This window comes from Plecotus auritus, assembly GCF_963455305.1.
Source record: "Plecotus auritus genome assembly, chromosome: 4".
Classification (NCBI taxonomy): Eukaryota; Metazoa; Chordata; class Mammalia; order Chiroptera; family Vespertilionidae; genus Plecotus; species Plecotus auritus.
In genome coordinates this window covers 156212064-156232927 of record NC_137775.1, presented here as the reverse complement: position 1 = coordinate 156232927, position 20864 = coordinate 156212064, and the positions used below count along the sequence as shown (strand labels likewise).

The 20864-nt window shown below is 38.5% G+C and overlaps 1 protein-coding gene across 4 annotated transcripts in view; it reads left to right on the top strand.

Annotated features, from left to right (window-relative positions):
* The first annotated feature begins 211 nt into the window (after window positions 1-211).
* CACNA2D1 (calcium voltage-gated channel auxiliary subunit alpha2delta 1) overlaps window positions 212-20864 on the top strand; it is a 393063-nt gene continuing 372410 nt past the window's right edge. For all 4 annotated transcript variants that reach the window (XM_080665796.1, XM_080665795.1, XM_080665798.1 and 1 more), the window contains exon 1: window positions 212-800. In XM_080665796.1, coding sequence (XP_080521922.1) covers window positions 706-800 — 95 coding nt within the window. In that variant the 5' untranslated portion in view covers window positions 212-705. The remainder of the gene's footprint in view (window positions 801-20864) is intronic.

Below are 20864 nucleotides of genomic sequence, written 5' to 3'. Positions count from 1 at the left end.
CCCGCCGGGCGGCTGGCTGTCCCGGGGGAGCCCCGCGGGGCTGGGTCCGCTCTTCCTCCGCTCGCCGGGCGGCGGGAGCGGGCGGGCGCCGACTTTAGGAGTTCCTCTCTGCCTTGTAAGGAGGGCTGCTCCGGCCCGTCCCCGCCCGATCGCTCTGACGCCCAGCCCTCCCTCTGCCCACCCCCAGCCACCTCCCTTCCACTCGTTGGGAGAAGCCAGACGGAGCCTCTCCCTGCCACAAGTCTCTCCGCCTGCCATCCCCCCATTCCGACATCCACCCCTGCACCCCTCCCCGGAGCCGCCACCCCTCCTCCGCCCCCGCCCCGCCCCCGCCTCCTTCCCCTGGGCCATCAGGGGAATAAATCAGGGAAGAAACCGAGAGGGAAAGAGATAGTGAGAGTGCGCGGGCGCTGGCAGGCTCGCCCAGGTCTGTTTCCAAAGTCGCCCTTGATGGCGGCGGAGGCGAGGCAGCCGCGACGCTGAGCCGCCGACGCGAGCTCGAGGGTCCGCCCGCCGCCGCCCCTTCCCCGCGCCGCGCCCCGCCGCGCCCCTGCCCTCCAGCGCGTCCGCGCCCCGGCCGGGCGCGCCAGCCCTCGGACCTCCGCGATCCGGGCAGAGAGCGCCCCTTCTCCTGCCGGCCTTCCCAGCACCGCTCCTTCCTTCCCGGGCTGGGGAGGGAGGCGGGATTGATCTTCGATCACGAAGATGGCTGCTGGCTGCCTGCTGGTCTTGACTCTGACACTTTTCCAATCTTGGCTGATCCGCCTCTCGTCGGAGGAGCCATTCCCTTCGGCCATCACGTAAGTCGCCGGGCAGGGCAGGGCTGCGAGTGCCGGCCGGGGGTGCCGCTGGAGCTGGGCGCCCGACTCCGCTCCCGAATCGCGGGGTTTTCCTGCCCATGGGGGTGGGGAGCGAGTCCGCCTGGATCCGGAGAGGCCGAGCGGGAGGAGCGCGCCGCTTGCCGCAGGGATGTGCTCCCAGCCCGAGCGAGCGAGCGTCCGAGGGGCTGGACGCCGTGGCCGCGGTCCCGGGCAACATCTGCCGAGGACTCGCGGCGCCTCAGCCCACCCTCAGGATCCCTTAGACTCAAAGAGTTTATAGGCACACGTTTCTCGGGGGGAAGAAAGTTTCCAGCCACTTAGCCGCCCTCATCAGGACGCGGTCTAATGAAAAGTTGTGCTGTGGCTGGGCGTTTTACAAACAGGTAAGTCCAGGCTTGGCAGGGTGGCCTGGATTGTCCCGCACTTGGCCTCTGGATGCTCTCTGCTTGCTCTGGTGTCCAGACTCCTTTAGGTCCTCAGTCTCTGGGCGCACTCGGCAGCCTTTCTGATGTGAAGGGTGCCCGCTCCCCGCCGCAGAGCGCCGTCCACCCAGGGGTCTTGCAGGTACTGGGACCACCCTTTCTTGGAAGCATCTAATTGCCGGAAGACTTGCGGTTCCTGTTCTTAGAATGAATTGAACCTATTCTTTGGGGGAAGGAACTGAGCCTTACCAGAGTCTCCTGCAATTTTTCTCTTATTTTCAAGATTCTAAAATAACTTACACACACACACACACACACACACACACACACACACACACACACGACCTCTCTCTCTGCTTTTCTGGAAATAGAGTGTTTAAAGGTAGCCATGTAGTCACACGGCAGGACGGGAATGAAAAATAATTCTCTCCTCTCTTTTAGGCTGAAAAAAGCAATCAAAGTCAGTGGCACATAAATACACATACATACTTTTAAATGCGCTGAATAGCCTATCAGGCATTCTGGGAAAGCATTTATTTTAGTTCTTGGAGCTACTTTAAAGCTTCTGAGAGTAGGTAATCTTAAGTGGATGAGTCATTTTAATGCATTCTACATAACAAAAACAAAGCCCAAGGTAGCCTTCCCGGTATTTATGATGTAGGGAATTATTTGCTGTCTTTTCGTTGACCGAGTGCTGAATACTATAGTTTTTGGCGGATACTAACTGTGAATCTTTACCAGTTGAAACCCTACAGCTATTAGATTCAGCTTAAAGTATTTATGACATTAGGTGCCAGTGCAAGCATCTGAGTGATGCACATTCTAACCCAGAGAAGGAAAGTGTCTAATATTTTTGTCATTGATTTACAGTCATGTTCCTTTTTAGATAATCTTCCATAAAAATGATTGCAGATCCTGTTTTTGTTATGAAGCAAAAGGGTAAATGCCATCTGTAGACCTTCATTTAACTGGCAGCATGTTCCAAGCAGATATTTTAAAACATAAAGATAGGAAGGATTACCCTAAAGATACTTCAAAATTATTTACTATACTATTTTTTTACTCTTTCTAGCTTGGCCTATACAGCAAGAACTCCAGTGACTCACTTGCATTTTGTGTCAAATAAAAGGAGTCCGTGTGCTTAGTTTACACATTTTTAGTCTTATTTTTAACTGACAATTTATCATTATTTCTATCATTCGGAGGTTATGCATCATCACACCATTGGGGAAAACTGTGACTTTAAACTCCAACAAACTACAACCTTTTATTCTTGAATGTGACATGGTAAAATATTAATGTAAAAATCCTTATTGTAAGTACAGCTTTCATAAATGATGTCCTAAAATTAAAATAACTCAGTTTTCTTGGTCAGAAATTTATTAGAGACAAGAAAGAAAATAGTGGGCAAAAATAGGAATTAGGAAAACAATTTTTTTAAAATATCTGAAATTTATTTTTTAACAATGGAAATTTAAGATGTCTTCAAATTATATGAGATATAATTTCATGAAATAAAAGCTTAGTAAAAGATTTTGTGGGTCTAAGCCAGTACCATATAGATAATATTAACAATATTTTTGTAAGACTCTGCATCTTCAATTATTTATTTGGAAAGTTAGTAACACCATCTTCTGAGGAGGGGACAAATGATAATTAACATCTGTACTTCATGTTAGATTTCTGAATAAATTAAAATTTTTTTTTAAATTGCTTCGTTATTTTCATCAAGATGTGATGCCATTTGCTTTTCTTGAAAGAAAAATCATATGAAATGTTGAGATCAGGAAAAATCTCAAATCTTTGGGAAAAATTTCAAGTTTATAAAAACTGCACACAAAGATGATAGCATTCACTAAAGGCACATTATTATGCTTCTATGTGTAAGTTTCTCATTAGTAAATCTTTAGTAAATATTTTTTTGACAATTTTACTTTTCAGAGAAAAGGTAACATGAGAAGTTTTGATTATCAGAAAAGGATGCCATCAACATACTGTAAAATTAATTATGCACTTACTGGAGTGGGGCCTCAATTTGAGCTAGTAATTCACAAAGTGTTTTTTTAGAGTGTTTATAATATTAAGAGCTTAAGTTTTATTATAATAAAACAAAAAATATTCTAAGTAGCTTTAATTTTCTGCTCTGCTTTCTCATACATTCTCATAGCAGATTCTTCTGGATTAAAGTAGTAAACTGTTCTAAGTGTTAATACTAAAATAACTTTTTTTTTAAGACAAAGAAATTTTGATACAATTCTTTGCTAGCTTAGATTTTCCTTGTGGAAATGATTGTCTCAATAAGGTATGAAACATATATATGCCATATGGTAGCAACCACCTCATGCATATTGGTTTATATGTAAATGGAAAATACAGTATTTTCATGTTAAAATGCACGTTATATTGGTAGTTTAAAATACAGTTTTCAAAAAGGGAGCTCTCACTTCTTCTAGAAATAATTTCTGGACTCATATGTGAAAACACTTCTATTTTAAAACTCAGGGTAATATGTATGGAAGCCAGTATTGTAATGTTAATTTAAACCTGCCCCTCTTAATTTTAGAACCTATTTATAAATCCAGTTTTTTTTTAAACATTGTAGTTCTAACTACTCATGTTAAACTTTTATCTCAGTCATATCAAAATGCCAATCAGTCAAGAATAATTGGCTGAGAGACCATTGGTATGTGGTGGTTTTAATATAAACTGTATAATGGGATAAATTACAGGTGTCTACATGAAATATAGGTATATATATATTTCTGTTACTAGACAAATTTAAGCTTAAAGGCTGTAGAAAATTTTTTTTTCTGTCATTGGAATGGGTATGACTTGGAATGGGTATCTTTGCTATGTGTTAGAAGTGACAATTATTCTCATTAGGGCTTAGCAATCTCTTTTCACATATCATGTATACAAGAAAATGTGTCCTTGATAAAATGAGATAAAATATTAAATGTAAAATAAAACCTTAAAACTATGAACATCAATAAATCACTATGTTAGACCTTTAATTTGTTCTCATCAGCTTAAGCACATGACATTTATTACTTCACAGGTGTGTGTTTAAAATATGCAGCAGTAGATATACTTTTTCAAATAAGTAGTAACATGATGTTAAATTTATTAATGTTTACACATAGGTGTATGTGTAGCTATTTGGATTGGCATTTGGATGAGCATTAGGTTGACAGAAATGGATATAAACCAAATTTTTTTTAGAAATATACAAAGGCATAACTTATTATAGTTTATAACAAGGAGATAAAATGTGCCTTTATTTTTTTATGGATTTCATTAATTAAATAAGTACATTTAAATCGGAATCTGAAGCAAACTGTTCATTTTGGAAAATATAAAAAATTTACCACTCTTTCTTCAAAGAAACCTCGCTGCATAGATACCTTTCTTTTATTTCTCCAGTATTGATAAAAATAACATAGTGTTACACATGGTAAGATTTTGCAAAAACCTAAATAATGTGTGCAAATTATGAATTCAAATTTAGTATTTATATTTACAGTATATATTCATAAGAAATAACAGTGCATTTAGGAACTTTAAAAATAATTTTAATCATTGGTTTTCAATACACATGTAAATTTCCAAGGAATTAATCTGTTTTTCTCAATTCACATCTTATTTTTTTGTATGTGTCTTCAAGCTGTTTATAAACTTAAACTAGAGATTTAAATGGTTAAAGTAAAATATATTTTAGGCAAATTGCCAATTTATTGATTTCCTTCAGTGACTTACATATAAGGACATAATCAGTTCTAACATAAACATATATATCTAGAAGTTTGAAAAAAAATCAGAATTTCAGTATTTCTAAGAAGTAACATTTTATTGCTCTTTAAAGTGACAACCTTTCATCATTTGTAATAAAAGAGTTGTCTGTTACAGTATTTCAAAAAGTGTGTGAGCTGCTTACCATGGGGAAAGAACTCTGTTCTATTGCATCCACTCCACTTTACTTAAGGCTGATAGTGTGCATCAGGCACTATAGCATATTATGTCAGCCAGTCCTTTTCATGGATTATCTGCTTAGTGCCACACCTGTTCCCAAGCCTTTCACATGGTTGTTTTCCAGTGTACGTGGAACTATACTGAGATAACCAACCACAGTGCTTACACATGGTTCATTTTTTTCTTTTGTGTGCACGAAAAAGAAAAATGGTTGTGTCATATTGTTTACAGAGTTGAAAGAAAGAGGGTTTTGACTTCAATGTCACTTGAGGTAAAAATAGTAGCACTTTGTGAAAAATACTGTATTTGCCATCTTTCCCTTCTAGGTCCAAAATATTAACATTGCAAAATTAGATAAATTGTCTAGTTTTATTACTATAGTACTCTAATAATATTTTATGTGTGTGCAAATATATTCAAGGTGGGGCAAAAGTAGGTTTCCAATTGTTGGTATGGAAAATAATACAATAATTAATAAATACAATTGCAAACCTACTTTTGCCTCAACCTGTTTTATATATATATGGGGCAGTGTATATACACTTTAACAGCTGATAGCTGTAGATTCTATTTCATTTTGAAAACGAAGTGTATTTTAATAAATACTGCATTTTAGGGTTTATACATTTTTTGGGGGACACTGTGTGAATGTGTGTGTGCGCGCGCACACATGTATGGATCTTTTTAAAACTTCAAGTGGTTTGCTAGGGTAGAAAAACTTCAGTAAGGTACGTTTTTTTAACAAATGTCCATGCTTTAATATCTCTGCCAATCCACAACTGTTTTTAGGGATTAAATGCCATTCAAAATATTTTTGTAACACTAGCATTAGAATAACTTGTAAAGAAAAGAAAATAATATATTGTATACAAAAGCAACTGGAAAATGCTCAGATCATATAGTGACATGTTATTAACATAATGATGACTAAAAAGAAGTATGATTCTAAAGATAGTCTCGCCACCATTTAAAAAATATATATTTTATTATTGATTTCAGAAAGGGAGAGGGAGAGAGAGATAGAAACATCAGTGATGAGAGAGAATCATTGATTGTCTGCCTCCTGCATGCCCCACACTGGGGATCAAGCCCTCAACCCTGGCACATGTTTTGGCCTGGAATCGAGCTGTGACTTTCTGGTGTATAGGCTGACGCTCAACCACTGAGCCACACCAGCCGGGCAGTTTTGCCATCTTTTAAACAAAACAAGCATGAGAAAGAAACTATTGCACATGGAATACTGGGAACATATTAAGAGGTCTATGCATGTTAAGCAATTTTATTTCTGCAATTTACATATGGGATACTTAAAAATTTGTAAGAATTAAAGATATTTGGCATTATGATATTTTTGGAATGAAAGATAAATGTGCCCATGTTTTAGTTTTATTTGTAAAATATAAACTTTCAGGTTTCTTTTGGAGTATTTTAATACACATGAATAAACTACCATTAGCAATCTAAAATAATGAGTCAAATGATCATTGCTCCTTTAAAATTTGCCATTTGTACAGATTCTAACAAGATTCCAAACAAAGAAAAGATTGACATTGTGGCCTCAACAAAGTGGTGCGCTTTTACAGTTAATTTCAGTAATTCAGAATCAGGGTGTTATATATGAAGCAATATTTAAAGTTCTATCTGAATATGAATGTGGGATATTTCTGGCTAGATGTTATTTTAACATTTGCTTCTACTGATTTTTTTTTACCATATGCCTCTGCTGGGATAAAAAAAATTAGGATATATTTTAAATTCTATATCATAAATGGTGGAACTACTTAAGCTAGAAATGATGGTAATGCAAATAATGTTGTTGCCCATTTTAAATGCTTCAGATTTGGGGAATAATCTTACTGTCAATTTGAAGTTCATTTTTTTTCTGAGTAATTAAAAATGTTGTGATAGTCTCCTGGCTAATTATGAATTCTTTTATTCAAATAACTAATTGCTAGTTCTCGCCTTCATGCACATACATATTTACTATTAATTTATTATTCGCTATAACATTGAATCTATTGGGGGAATTTTTGGTTTGTTTTTTTTCCCCAAGTAACCTGTGATCAGACCTCAATTTGAGGTCCTCCTTCTCCCTTGATTCTTTTCTCACTGCTTCAGGGACTTCCTTTCACCACCAGACATTTCTCTCTATAGGAACCTGTTGAGGAATTTTGATGCACAGATAAATCTGTAATACATAATCAAAACTTTCACCAAAATTGTCAAACAGTCTAGACCAGTGGTCGGCAAACTCATTAGTCAACAGAGCCAAATATCAACAGTACAACGATTGAAATTTCTTTTGAGAGCCAAATTTTTTAAACTTAAACTTCTTCTAACGCCACTTCTTCAAAATAGACTCGCCCAGGCCGTGGTATTTTGTGGAAGAGCCACACGCAAGGGGCCAAAGAGCCGCATGTGGCTCGCGAGCTGCAGTTTGCTGACCACAGGTCTAGACAATTGTTTTGTTTGACATTTGCCCACATACTGTGGGGATAATTAGGGAAAAGAGGGAAAGAGCAAATAAAATAGTTCTCTGTAAAAGGTGCCTACTGTCAGGCTACGTAAAGGGATGGTTAGGCATTAATGATGTGAGCACTGGGTCAGTAAAGTAAAAGGGCTTAGGCAACCCGGAAAGTCTCCTGTTTAAAAAAGTGATCTGGAGGTGTGGTAAAAATGCTATGAGGAATGATGCATGTGTAAGTGGGGCAGACAAAGGAGCCTTTGGATTACAAAATTAAAGATGCTAAAGGCAGCAGTTGGTTATTTAAATTTTTTTCTTATTTTTTTTTCCCATTTCCCGTTTGAGCTTGGTTTTCCTAGTGCTGTTTACTGAACATAATATTAGCTTTTATATATTTAAATATTCATATATGGAAATTCACCTTAGAAACAAACCAAAGACAATAAAATTGTCTAGGTCTCAAAAAATAGAAGCAATTAAACATTTTTATTTTTTATAAAACCCTGGGGAAGTGGTTTATTGGATAAGAAGTGTTACTATAACATATTAAAAACCAAAGTGCTAATAATCAAGAAAGAAATTCTGTTCGTAATTTTTTTTCATTAGATTATAAGAAATTAAATAACTTGCAGGTCTGTAGGTATCTATGTATTATATTGAAGATTATTTAGACTTCAAAGTACATAATGCATCATATTAAAAAATAATTTTAATTTATGCTGTCTTTTAATGTCTCCTGCTTCAAATATTTTAACATAAAATGCAATTTAATTCAATGAATAATGCAATTATTATTCAGTTCAAATTATATAATACACTGAGCTACATTCTGAGAATCCAAACTGAGAAAGGGAGTCCCACAGGAAGACATTCACAACTCCAAGGTGACTGGGAAGCAGTGGGACCCATCAAAACATGATCCAGTTGAATAAACATGGTCTGTTCCGTGTTAGGTCTGGGGCTCCTGGGTAGGAAGAGATGTTGGTGGGACTGGATTGTTGGTTAGAGTCTGAATTATAAAATGCAGGACCATCTTTCTACATGACCTGAAGGGAGACGGGCACTGTTTACAGCACATGGACATTTGTGGTAGCCCAGCTCTGCATACTCAAATTTGGCCTTCATCCTCAGGGTTTTTAAATTAAAAATAAAAGTTATAGGCTTTGACTTATAATACCTAGAAGGTGGATTAAAGAGACCAATATTTGAGGCAGAGACAATGAGAGGAGCAGCTAGTAGACCATGGCAGCATTCCCAGAGTGAGAGCTGGCCAAGGTCTGAAAAAGAACAGTGGTCGTGGGAAAGCAGAGCAGGTATGGAACATAATGTGCAAGTAAAATGGTTTGGGTACTTGGGAAATCAGAAAGAGAGAAGAGCTAGAATCCAAGATCTCTAACAGGTAGGTCATGTTACACTGAACGATGGACATTAGAGTGCACAGGAGGAAGACCAAGTTGGTGGGGGGAGTGAAGGTCAAGGGCTCACTTGGCCATTTTGATTCGCAGTGTCTCTGTAGAAATATGTATCTAAAGGGGATTTGGAGACAAATTCAGAGTGCAGTCTTTGAAGTCAGAAAAAAGGTTCATTCATCTATTTAGCAAATATTATTTAGTATCTGTTATGATAGACATTGCGAGTATCCAAAGAAGAACCTAGGTACAGCAGGGGTGGGGAACATCTGACCCTCGGGCCATAGAAGCCTGGAGGAATCATTTGGCCTGGCCCTGCCAAGGCATTCGGGGTGAGTTAATTAAATGTTTGACCAAATATAGCAGGCTAATTTTTAAGTTGATAATTTTGTATGGCCCAGGAATGATGTTATAAATATCCAAATGACCCTTGGCAGAAAAAAGGTTCGCCACCCCAGATCTACAGTTTCATTTTGCAGAGAGATCCGAAAGGATGAGTCCTTAAGGAAGTCACCAGGCCATGAGGGTATGAGAGCAGTTTCAGCAGCGTGTTGCTGACTGCAGCACTATTTCAGTGCCTTAGGAGTTCGTAGCAGCTGAGACTAGAAAGGTAGCGAATGTAGATTGTTCTTTCAAGAGATTTGACAGTGTGAGGAAAGGGGGAGATGTATAGTGGGTTCAGAGGAAGAGACTTTAAGAAATTTGGCACTCTTTTGCTTTGTTTGAAAATAGGAGTTATATTAGGCTGCTTGGGATTTCAAGTAGTAGTAGTGGTAAAAAGCCATAGGACTATCTTGAACCAAAAAGGGAAATATTGCTCAGTGATAGTGGAGCTGGATGATCAATTATGGGAGTCAAGGTCAAGGATGTGCCAACAACTGCAGATGGGGTGGGACTTCCAACGGGTTCATCCCTTGCTCCAGTCTACAGGTTTTCTTTGACTTTTCATTTTCTGTTTCCTGCAAATTGGCTTTATCTGCTTTCCAGTGCACATGACATTGAATTGAATAGCTGTGAGAGTTTACATTTTCTTCGTCAAAGCTTTGAACTAGCTTGAAACTAGAATTCTAGTCCAAACATAGCCTCCTATGTTGACTGTGAATATGGCCTTCTACAGCCCATTTAGCTGTGATCAGGAGATGGGATTTGGAGAAAGGACTCCAGTAACCAGAGCTTGGGGCACTTCTTTATACCCTAGTCCAGTGGTCGGCAAACTCATTAGTCAACAGAGCCAAATATTAACAGTAGAACGATTGAAATTTCTTTTGAGAGCCAAATTTTTTAAACTTAAACTTCTTCTAATGCCACTTCTTCAAAATAGACTCGCCCAGGCTGTGGTATTTTGTGGAAGAGCCACACTCAAGGGGCCAAAGAGCCGCATGTGGCTTGCGAGCCGCGGTTTGCCGACCACTGCCCTAGTCAAATCTCATTAGGAAGTATTACATTGCAACAGGCCAGTTGCTGTTAGCATGGATAAAGAAGAAGTAGTTCTTAGAAAATGGCTCCTGAGGTTGGGGAAGGTTGTAGAGACAACTAAATAAGTGTTACCAGAGGGGAGATTTGAGGATATCTGAGGGAGAAGACCAAATGGCAGAGAGATGAAAGAGATGAGGGGGCATGACTGATAGGTGAATTTTCTGACAGGCAGGTGAGGAATGGATCAAGAAGAAAAATAGTGTTTTACAAAGTAAGTTTTCAAAGATGAATCAGCCTTGAGAATTAAAGCAGATGTTTGGGATATAGAATAGATGCACTTTTAATTTACTGGAGATGTTTTTGGAGGAATGTTTCAAATTACATATTCCATTCTCAATGAGGAATGACCTGGTTCAGAAATGTAATGCATACACATGAGTAATGCTCAAGTTTTGAGATGGACAGACTAGAAATTTTCTTTACCTGGTAGTAATAAGACTCCAGTTCATAGCTCTATTCCCTTTGGTCACAGCCACATTCGATCCTTTTTTGTCTTTATTTTTTTGTTCACTTCTTTTTTTTTAGATGACATTATCTTGAAAATCCATGTAGTTTTGCAAAATGTTATCAGACTTAATAAGTATATGTGCTTATGGCAGAAAGAAATATGCGTGAAAAGGAAATAACAGAAAGAGGAAAGAGTTCCTGTTTTGGCAGTTTATCATTATTTATTTATTCTTTTGACAGATAGGGGAGGTTTACTACTACATTCTATCCCACCACCCTATATTCAGTCTGTAGCAAAAGGAAGAGATTTGAATTGGAACAGTTCCTTGTCAATAAAACATAATGAAAAATTTGGTAAAATAAGAAACAAGTCACAGAATATTTCTGCAAAGCATATTCCTGGTCACCTCTTAAAGAGGCATCTCAGGTCTCCTGAAGGTCTGGAAATTACTGGCAGCTGCCATCACAGCAGTTCCCTGAGCTTCCAGGATGACTGATGAATGGTTAGGATCACAAATGGCAGCACATCTATGAATCAATGTCGATCTCATCTGTACCAGTGCAGTGTGGAAAAATCACCCCTGTCGTTTGCAACAAGAGATGAGAAGCGTTAGGTGGGCTCTGTATTTTTCTCTTCTGTGACTTTTCTCTCTTTTCTTTCCCATAGGTAGTCACAGTTTACTTGAGCTAATTTTGATGTCTCTACCTGCAGAATGGATGGACACTAATGCTAAGCATTCTCTTTGCATATTATAAGATTGCTTTCTGACATTTTTGAGCTCCTTCTGTATGCCAGGCACTGTGAATTAATACCCTGCATGTTTTTGAACCCATCCAACTTTAGTTAGTTAGTCCCCTGAGATAAGTATTATTATCCTTGTTTTCTAGATTAGGGAAGTTAAACTTAGAGTATGAAGAACTTTTATGAATTTTCTTCGGAGCAAAATTTGATCTCAAGCAGTTTAATTACTCACCTGCTGTACTTTGCTGCCCTTCTGTGGCAGGAGCTTTGATGTGTTAGCATCCAATCCTCACCTGGTCCAGTTGTGGCTGACTGAATATCTCCGCAATGAGGTTGAGGGGAAAGGAGTCAATGTAAATAGAGCAGAACTAGCTCCAAGTCTCAATTTCTCCATCTGCAGAACAAGGATAACTTTAAGTAGATCCAGAATCACAGTGTTATACCATGAGGGTCAAATGAGAAGACGCTTGGGGAACTTGGAAGGGCTGTTTAATGACCAGGCTTTAGTATTTGTATCACATGTGATTTTTTCTGCCTTCAAGAAAATCATGAAATGATGACTAAGATTCAGTGAGCTAGATTAGTATGCTAATATATCATTTGGGCCATGAGGAAAACCTGAAATGAGGGGGGAAAGGAATGCTTTTCAGGCCTTAAAAGTATCTCTTTGTAAAGCTTCTGTGGCCTTAATCACGAAGAGGGGACTCTATATGGTGAACTTGAGAGAGTGAAATGTTTTGTCTCTAGGTTAAGGACAACCTGTGCCCTAAAAGAGACCATGGAGAAAGCAGAACCATAAAGGACTCTATGTTTTATCTAACATGTCAGCCAGCACCTGTGCTATGAGAACTGTGCCATGGGAGGTTGAGTCTGTTCTTAAAAGTTATAACCTGTCATTATCAAACAAAGATGTGAGCCTTCAGCTTTGAGTCAGAATGTTTGAAAGTTAAGGCGATCTGCCCATGGTGTTTATAGAAATGATTCCAGACAACTCTCCAAATTGGGAGAGCACAGAAGAATAAAATTGAGACCAGTTGCACTTTTAGCAACCAATACAGAAGTCAGAGCATACTGAAAAGGCCAGTTTTCATTTGCTTCATCCAATTGATGATTAGCCACACTCATTTAACCCCACCCCTTCACTTTTCGGTATAAATGCAGGTCAGCTTTTTACACACTTTGTAGAAATAAAAAAGTTAACATGTCTGCTGCACATTTTTAATCAATTCGTGAAGGAAAGAGATATTTTGATGATACTATACATTAATCCAATGACTAATGAGTACAACTTGGTAATAACCATCAAAGCAGTAAGTTTTCAAGTACCAGGAACCTGCCTTTTTGACATTTGCCACAGAGAAGAATGTGTAATAGTCTTATGATGTTAGTCACTTTAAAAATACCGTCCCGTCTTTGGTATGACATGCTATTAGAATCGGATTAAATTTGCATTTGTGAAAATGTTAGTAGAGACAAACCGATGGGCCATGTGAAGCTGCAGAAGGATGGGCACAATGGGGGCTATGCTCATAGCTCTAAATTAAACATTTAAGCTTGGTTGTTTCTCAACACATCTGATTTTCCTGTCAATATAAATGTAGAAATCAATTAATTTTCCTGAGGTAAATTTTTATTGTGCATGTGTAGCTCAGTTCCCAGGGGATTGATGTACATCGTGTCAAGGTCTGCCAGTGAGTAATTGTTTAAAATTTATATCAATACTCAATGGTAATAAATAAACATAGGGGAATGGTAACTCATCACAGAGCCAACCATGCATGATAATTAGATGAGGTCCATTTATCTCCTTAAGTTATCAGATGTGACACAACCTGTCTGTGTGGTGTCTAAATGACAGCTGAGCCCCTGGGTGTAAATGACTGTGACAGGGGGGTGGTTTGAGGTTTGCAAGCCTTGGATTTGATTCTACCACTCTGGATTTTTCCACAAGTAAAGTCCATTGGCCCCTGGGATTCTGTACTCATAATATGTGTGGGTTCTAAAACCTGGACTCAACAGACTGCTCAGGATATATATATATATTTTTTTCCTTTTCTGTTTCCTTTACAACCACCACCCTAATTCCAAAATAATACATAAAATATGTGTTGTATTATATTATATAACATAGTAATACAGCACATTTTTAAATATATAAACACTAGAGGCTCAGTGCATGGATTTGTGCACTGGTGGGGTCCTTCAGCCTGGTCTGCGCCCTCTAGCAATCTGGGACCCCCTCGGGGATGTTGGAGGCCCAGTGCATGGATTCGGCCTGAACCCCGCAGGCCAGGCTGAGGGACTCCACTGGTGCATGTATGCGTGCACCAGGCCTCTAGTATGCATATAAGATCTTTGGTTAATCTCTTCCCATCCTCCCCCTCGCCCTTCCTCTGAGATTCATCAGTCTGTTCCATGTTTCCATGCCTTTGCATTGAGCATCTGCCCCCTGGTGGTCAGTGCATGTCATAGTTACCTGTCAAAGGGTTGCTTAGGCTTTTATATATATATATAGATAGTTTATATGACATGAAAATATTATAAAACACTAGTGAAATATGCTCACAAATTCAGATGTGTTATATGTATGTAGAACACATTTAGAAGACATTATAAAACCTGAAAATGCTTTTTAGTATCTAGAAGAGCTGTCATGTATAAATCATTGGGATAGGATTTTTACTTGCTGATTATAATTTTAATTTTTTTGCCCACTTTGAGTCTTGTGATAACTCTCTTTCATATCTTTCAAACCCCACAGTGATACCGTATTGCTCCATTTGCTCCCCAAAGGTGCTAGTAAGCATGTTGTAGACATTTGAGCAAAACCAGAACCATACTAGTCTGTCCTGGAAGTTCTGAGGATTCAAGGTACATAGTTTGGTATGGTGGGAAGTACTTAGAATTCTAAAAGGTGATCATTTATGATAGGGGTGGGGAACCTTTTTTTCTGCCAAGGGCCATTTGGAGATTTATGATTCGTTTAATATAAATTTATGTTGCTATGAAAAAAAGCTCCTAGATTTATTGAATTTCGAGTCCTGCCTGCAGTTGCCTTGGCAGGGCCAGACCAAATGATTTCATGGGCTGGACATTCCTGACCCCTGGTTTGTGAGGTGGCTTCAGCCTTTCCAACCAGATTTCATCATTTGAACCACAGAATACAGATAATGATTTGAGTGACTCTTTTTTCCAGTTCTCTCAAAAATGGTTCATGGAGGAGCATCTAATTCTTAAAAATGGGTGTTTTTGAACAGTAGGGCTTAATTCTCTCATAGAACTTGCTTGGTTGGTTAAAGTGTGGGTTCAAAGCTCAACTTTATAATTTATTAGCTGGGTAATTTGAGCAAATGTATCTTCCCATTGATAAAACCATATAAGGTTTTTGCAAGAATTAAGAATGTTAATTAATGTAAAGCAATGATAACATAGAAAGCACTGATCTACACGAATAAAAGAGTAAGATGCAAATTGACTGTACCTTCATGACGCCCACCAGCCAATCAGGAGTGAGTATGGAAATTAACCCCAAAAAGATGGCAGGTTAATTTGCATATGCAGGTGCCGAGTGGCCGGGGGCGGGGCAGGCATTCTGCACCGCCCCAGCTGCTCTGGTGCTCTGGGCCTCTGGGCAACGTGGGAAGGTGGAAAGGTGGCTCTGGCTGGAGCGAAGGCGATGCTGGCAGCCAGGGGAAGGAAGGCCCATTCTTGCATGAATCTTCGTGTATTGGGCCTCTAGTTAAATATAATTTGCATAGAAGCAGAATTTAGTGGAGGCAGGTGATCTGAGTTCCTGTTTGTCTGCCACTAACTAGATAGGGAACATTCTTTGGTAACATCTTGTGAGGAAGAGTGATTGTGATACTTGTGTGACATAGAATGGTACTCTTTTTTTTTTTTTTTTTTTTTAAAGATGAGCAACAAACATATCATATCTTACATTGAGGAATAAATGAATTTTATGGAGTTTCTAAGAAAAGAGTACAAATCAATTAAACTGTTAAAATATCAACTCAAATTTTTCAAGAAGACTTCATATTAGAGCTCATTCATCTTGAAGTTTAGAAGTGTGCACAGAATCACATAAAGTGTGGCATTTTCTTGTGCCCAGTTGATTAGCTTTCCTCCCAGTGAAATGTCATGATTCTATGAGAAGTTAGGAAAACTTAAATCCTCAATATTTATGGGGAAAAAGATGTCAATCAGATTATACAAAAGAGATACAAGACTGACCACTAATTTAAAGTACAGGGAATGAAAACAAACTAGACAGAATCTTCATAAAGACATTTTATATGAAGATTGATAGATAGGATGAGTCACTTGTTTAGAATTCAGTAATCTAGATTCATTCACTTATTTCATTTTGGCATTTTCCATGCTGTGTATTACACTGCCACAAACTTTGTAGTTTAAAACAATGTACATTTATTTTCTCCCAGTTTCCATGGTGAGGAGCCTAGCCATGGCTTAGCTGGATCTTTCGCTCTGGGTCTCTCAAGGCTGCACTGAGTCAGCTGGTCTGCATTTCTTACTGGGGCTACTTTCCGCTCTTCTTTAAAGCTTATGTTGTTGTTAACACTCCCTTGTGGTTTTAGGAATACTTCCACCCTCCTTCCCTTTCTTCTTAGCTGCCAGAGGCCCCTCAAATTTCCTTTCCTCATGGTGCTGTCTCAAAGATCCTCTCACAACATGGCCACTTCTTTCTGAAAGGCCAGCAGGAAAATCTCTCTGTTTAGTCTCTCTTTTAAGGACTTTCAACTAATTAAATAGAACACCCACGATAATCTTTCTTTTGATGATCTGAGAATCAAATAATTTGGGATCTTTTGTCTACAGAATCCCTTTACTCTTGGCCATATAACATACCTCAGTCATGGGAGTGACTTCCCTATATAATCATAGGTCCCATCCCTCCCACCTCCCCCAACAAGAGTGGATGATACATGGGAGCCCTCTTAGAATTCTTCCTCCCACAGGTTTATTATTAGACAACCATCATAAAAATACCCCCAAATTAGAACATGAATAAGGATACTCATTTGCTTGCCACTTTAGATGTTCAGAAATGCTGACAATTCCCTGAAGCAGTCAGATGATTTCTCATCCTTTTGCCTCCAGGAAATCGTGCTCTGCTACCTTGGTGCTAATCTATCCTGTAAGGAAAGTAAATTCCAAGAGCTCATTAACAACTCATTCCTAGTGTTAGTTGAACTTTTCATCCTCTACAAAGAAAAAAATTCTCCCTGCTGTGGTGTAAGTCAGTTGACACAATTATTGCCAACACTGTATAGAAAGATTGTAAGACTCTTCTGAAATGTAAAGGATTAAATTACTTCCAAATTAAGGTTTGTATTTCATGAACACTTAAGTTTCTCCTGAAATTATGTGTATTTCCCTGCCTGTATAAACTAGGTGATTTTGTAAAATCCTAACCTGTGTCTGTTTTTTATACATATCCATAACGAATACCCCAATTATAAAGTATTAATGCAGAAATGTTCATGTAATTGAAAAAGCATCATATATCCCTTATTCTCAGTATATAGATTTAGGAGGATAGCTATGGCTTCTGTTTACAAAGAAAATACTATCATAAAATGCTTCTTCAAATTCTTAAGTACTGGGTACTCAGTAAGTTTATTTAAAAAAAGCGCCTTCCCTATCCTGTATACAGGTGCCCGGTGCATACCTAGTCCATTTCCTTTGGAAGTACTGCTGATTGCCTGATTTGTTCAGAATTTGTCTTGTTATACCACTAACATTAATTAATTTGCTAACACCTGGGTATTCTGGTCAGAATAATTGTCTAGTTCAGTGCTTTTCACATTAAAACTGTCCTAAAGGAATAGAGTTTATTTTTTTGTAAATTTCATATTCATTGCAAATGTATATTTTTGTGGAACAATGAAAATCAATTAATGGTAAAGTGTAATTTAAAACCATGTTTTCTTTTTTTATTATTTTTGGTCAATCCTCACCCAAGGATATTTTTTCCATTGATTTTTTAGAGAGAGTAGAATGGAGGGAGGGGATAAGGGAGAGAAAGAGAGATCAAGGGAGAGAGAAACATCGATGTGAGAGAGACACATCTATTAGTTGCCTCCTGCTCATGCCCTCACTCACCAGGGACAGGGTTTGAACCTGCAACCCAGGTATGTGCCCTTGACTGGGAATCAAACCTATGATCCTTTGGTTTGTGGTCTGATGCCCTGACCACTGTAGCATACTGACCAGGGCTAAACCATCTATACTAATAAAAAGGTAATATGCTAATTAGACCGGGAGACCTTCCGGACATTCTTTTGGACAAAGCCATGGTGGTGGGGCCAAGACAGCGGTGGTTAGGGGCAATCAGGCCCAGAGAGTAGGGCAGTTGGGGGTGATCAGGCTGGTGGGGGGGCAATTGGGAGCGAGCAGGTCGGCAGGCAGAGTGGTTAGGGGTGATCAGGCAGGTAGGCAGGTGAGCTGTTAGGAGCCAGTGGTCCCGATTGCAGGGTTTGGGCCTAAACCGGCATTCGGACATCCCCTGAGGGGTCCCAGATTAGAGAGGGTGCAGGCCGGGCTGAGGGGCAACCCCCCGCCCCCTGCATGCACAAATTTCATGCACCGAGACACTAGTGTTTTAAAATAATCAGATTTAGTAGTCATAGCATTACTTTTTTAAACAGTCATAAAAGTGTCTAAACACTCTCTATTTCTATACTTTTCTTGAGCCAGATCAGCAGAGTACAACTGGAGTAGCCTTAGTTTAATTGATTTGCCTACTTAATGTAACCAAATTACTGTTTTCAGTTTGAAAATGGAATATTAATAAAAAAAAACTAAAATAGAAGATTTTCTCATTAAGTGGTCTTTAAAAATGATATGCCCTGTTTCAATGCTTATCTTTGGTTTAGGCTATTGGATAACTATGACCTTTTTCCTCAAAGTAATCATAATGTTTTGGTTTGAAAGTAGCTGCCTATTTCAGATTGTTACATGTATAGTTTCTGAACAGAATTTTATGTTATTTACAAGCAATTTGACTTTTAGTGTATTCTCTTTAGTATGTTTTCTTTTTCCAATGAGTCTAAATGCTTGCTGTAAGTAGAACAAATATCTTGGTACTGCAATGAAAGGAAGAACTGCCATAACTGAGGCAGGTTGCATTTTTTTACACCTTTAAAAAAAATCTGAATAAAGTGTACTTGGCCTATGAGACTAAGGTTGTATATAAAAAAAAATCTCTGTTGCTATCTCAGATCTGATAGTGTCTGCAAAGTATAAAAGTATGTCATTCTCACTGGATTGAAACACATCCAGAATCAAACAATATGACTCTTTCAAAAGGCAATTAAACGTTTTCTAAGAGAGTTTCACATGTTCACTTAATAAGTATTGAGAATTGCAAAACTTTTTCATTTTGGAAATTCCTGATTTCTCCTCAGGTATCTGTACTCATTGTAACGGAAATGTATGAAAAAAAGTATTGATTTTTTGACAGAATCTCTTACTGTTGTTTTCTCCTGGTTTGACTAGAGATTTTTCTGACAGCCAGTGCCAAAGATGTTGTCAGATTGCATGTAGAATTTTACCTAATGAAACTGCGGCATGTTAAGTTATAGCAATAGACGGGAACAATAAGGTTGTGAGCTCTTTATTTTATGTCTTTCCATGCAGTCTCTTCTGAGTTGTATCTGTCAATATACACTGATTCCTGAACAATTGCCTCAAGGATAGAGTTTTCCAGAATATTGAGATAGGTTAGTTTCCTAAGAAAATTAGAACTTAATGTGTTTTAAGACTCTCTTCAAGGGTTCTTATTCTGTTGTTAGGTGGGTCACTTAAAGCTAATCGAATTAAACTAGATCTTTTTATAAAGATGCTGCATCTCTGAGCTAATAGGACATCAGATAAGGAACAATGCCAATGTGGACAGTACTAGACAAAGTCTTGCTAAACTGGCCATCTAAGTTAGTGGTTTTTAGGATAAGCTCAGAAAAAATACTTGATTGAGAAATTCCCTTATAGCATAACTTCATGGATCTTACATAGTAAAAATTATAGCTGTTTCTATGTAGTTTAAAAATCCCCTTCACGAAAGAGAATGTGTAATTTACAACATTACAATGGCCATGGTTCTATGAAATCTGCTGAAATCTTACCAGTGGAAACTGTCCTACCTTGGTAACCATTGTAGTTAATTATTGCAATAAAATATTAATTATCATTACATTTATATGTACATATTTAAAACATCTTGGCAAGATGGCCCTCTTACGTGAATATATTAATTTACTATATTTCAGTTTTGCCAAAAATATGGCTGAGAATTTAAAATCAGATGTCACTGTCTTATAAACCTGACAAGTAAAAGTAAAGCATTATCTTCTTTGTGAGTAGTTTTATTTAGGGGTTGGTTGAGCCTTTTCCTTCGAGCTACATGGAGCAACAGGAAGGGAAAATACGCTTAGAGAAAATATATATGGGCGAGGCAATCAAAACCTTTGCTGCATCTTAGAATTTTTATGAGGCCAGGACCTTGACTCCAAGTTATCTATGAAATTATTCTGTTGACATCATATGGTCTGGAAATGAAACTCTTTGTGTTACTTGCATTCCTGGCCATCCTCATTTTTAATTAGATGGTGATTTAAGGCATGTCTGTACATACGTGATCTGATCAGTTCTGAGCCAGCCCTACCTCCAGGTGAGCACCCGGGAAGTGACATGGCCATTATATTTAGTAGTGTAGGAGGCTGTCACCAACTGTTGAAATGTGGCTTTGTGTCTATCTGCTTCTTCCCTATCCTTCTGCCACTACATTTATCTACTAATTTTCCAGTGGATCAAGTGTCCACAAGCTCTTCCTTGGTTGTTCAGATCTCTGCTTTTATCCTCCACCCATCCCCTTTGAACACATTCAGAAGAATTCTTCTTTCTCAAACCATTAGATAAACAGAATCTTTCTAGAGGCATCATTTTAATGGGAGTTAATTAGCACAGATAAGTCCCTAGTGTGTAGGCCATATAAATGCAGACCATATTTTAAAGGAGGATTTTTCTGTAGTTCTGTCCTGACTCCTGATTGCAACTGCCAAACACCATGTCAGAAGAGAACTATTTGGGTGA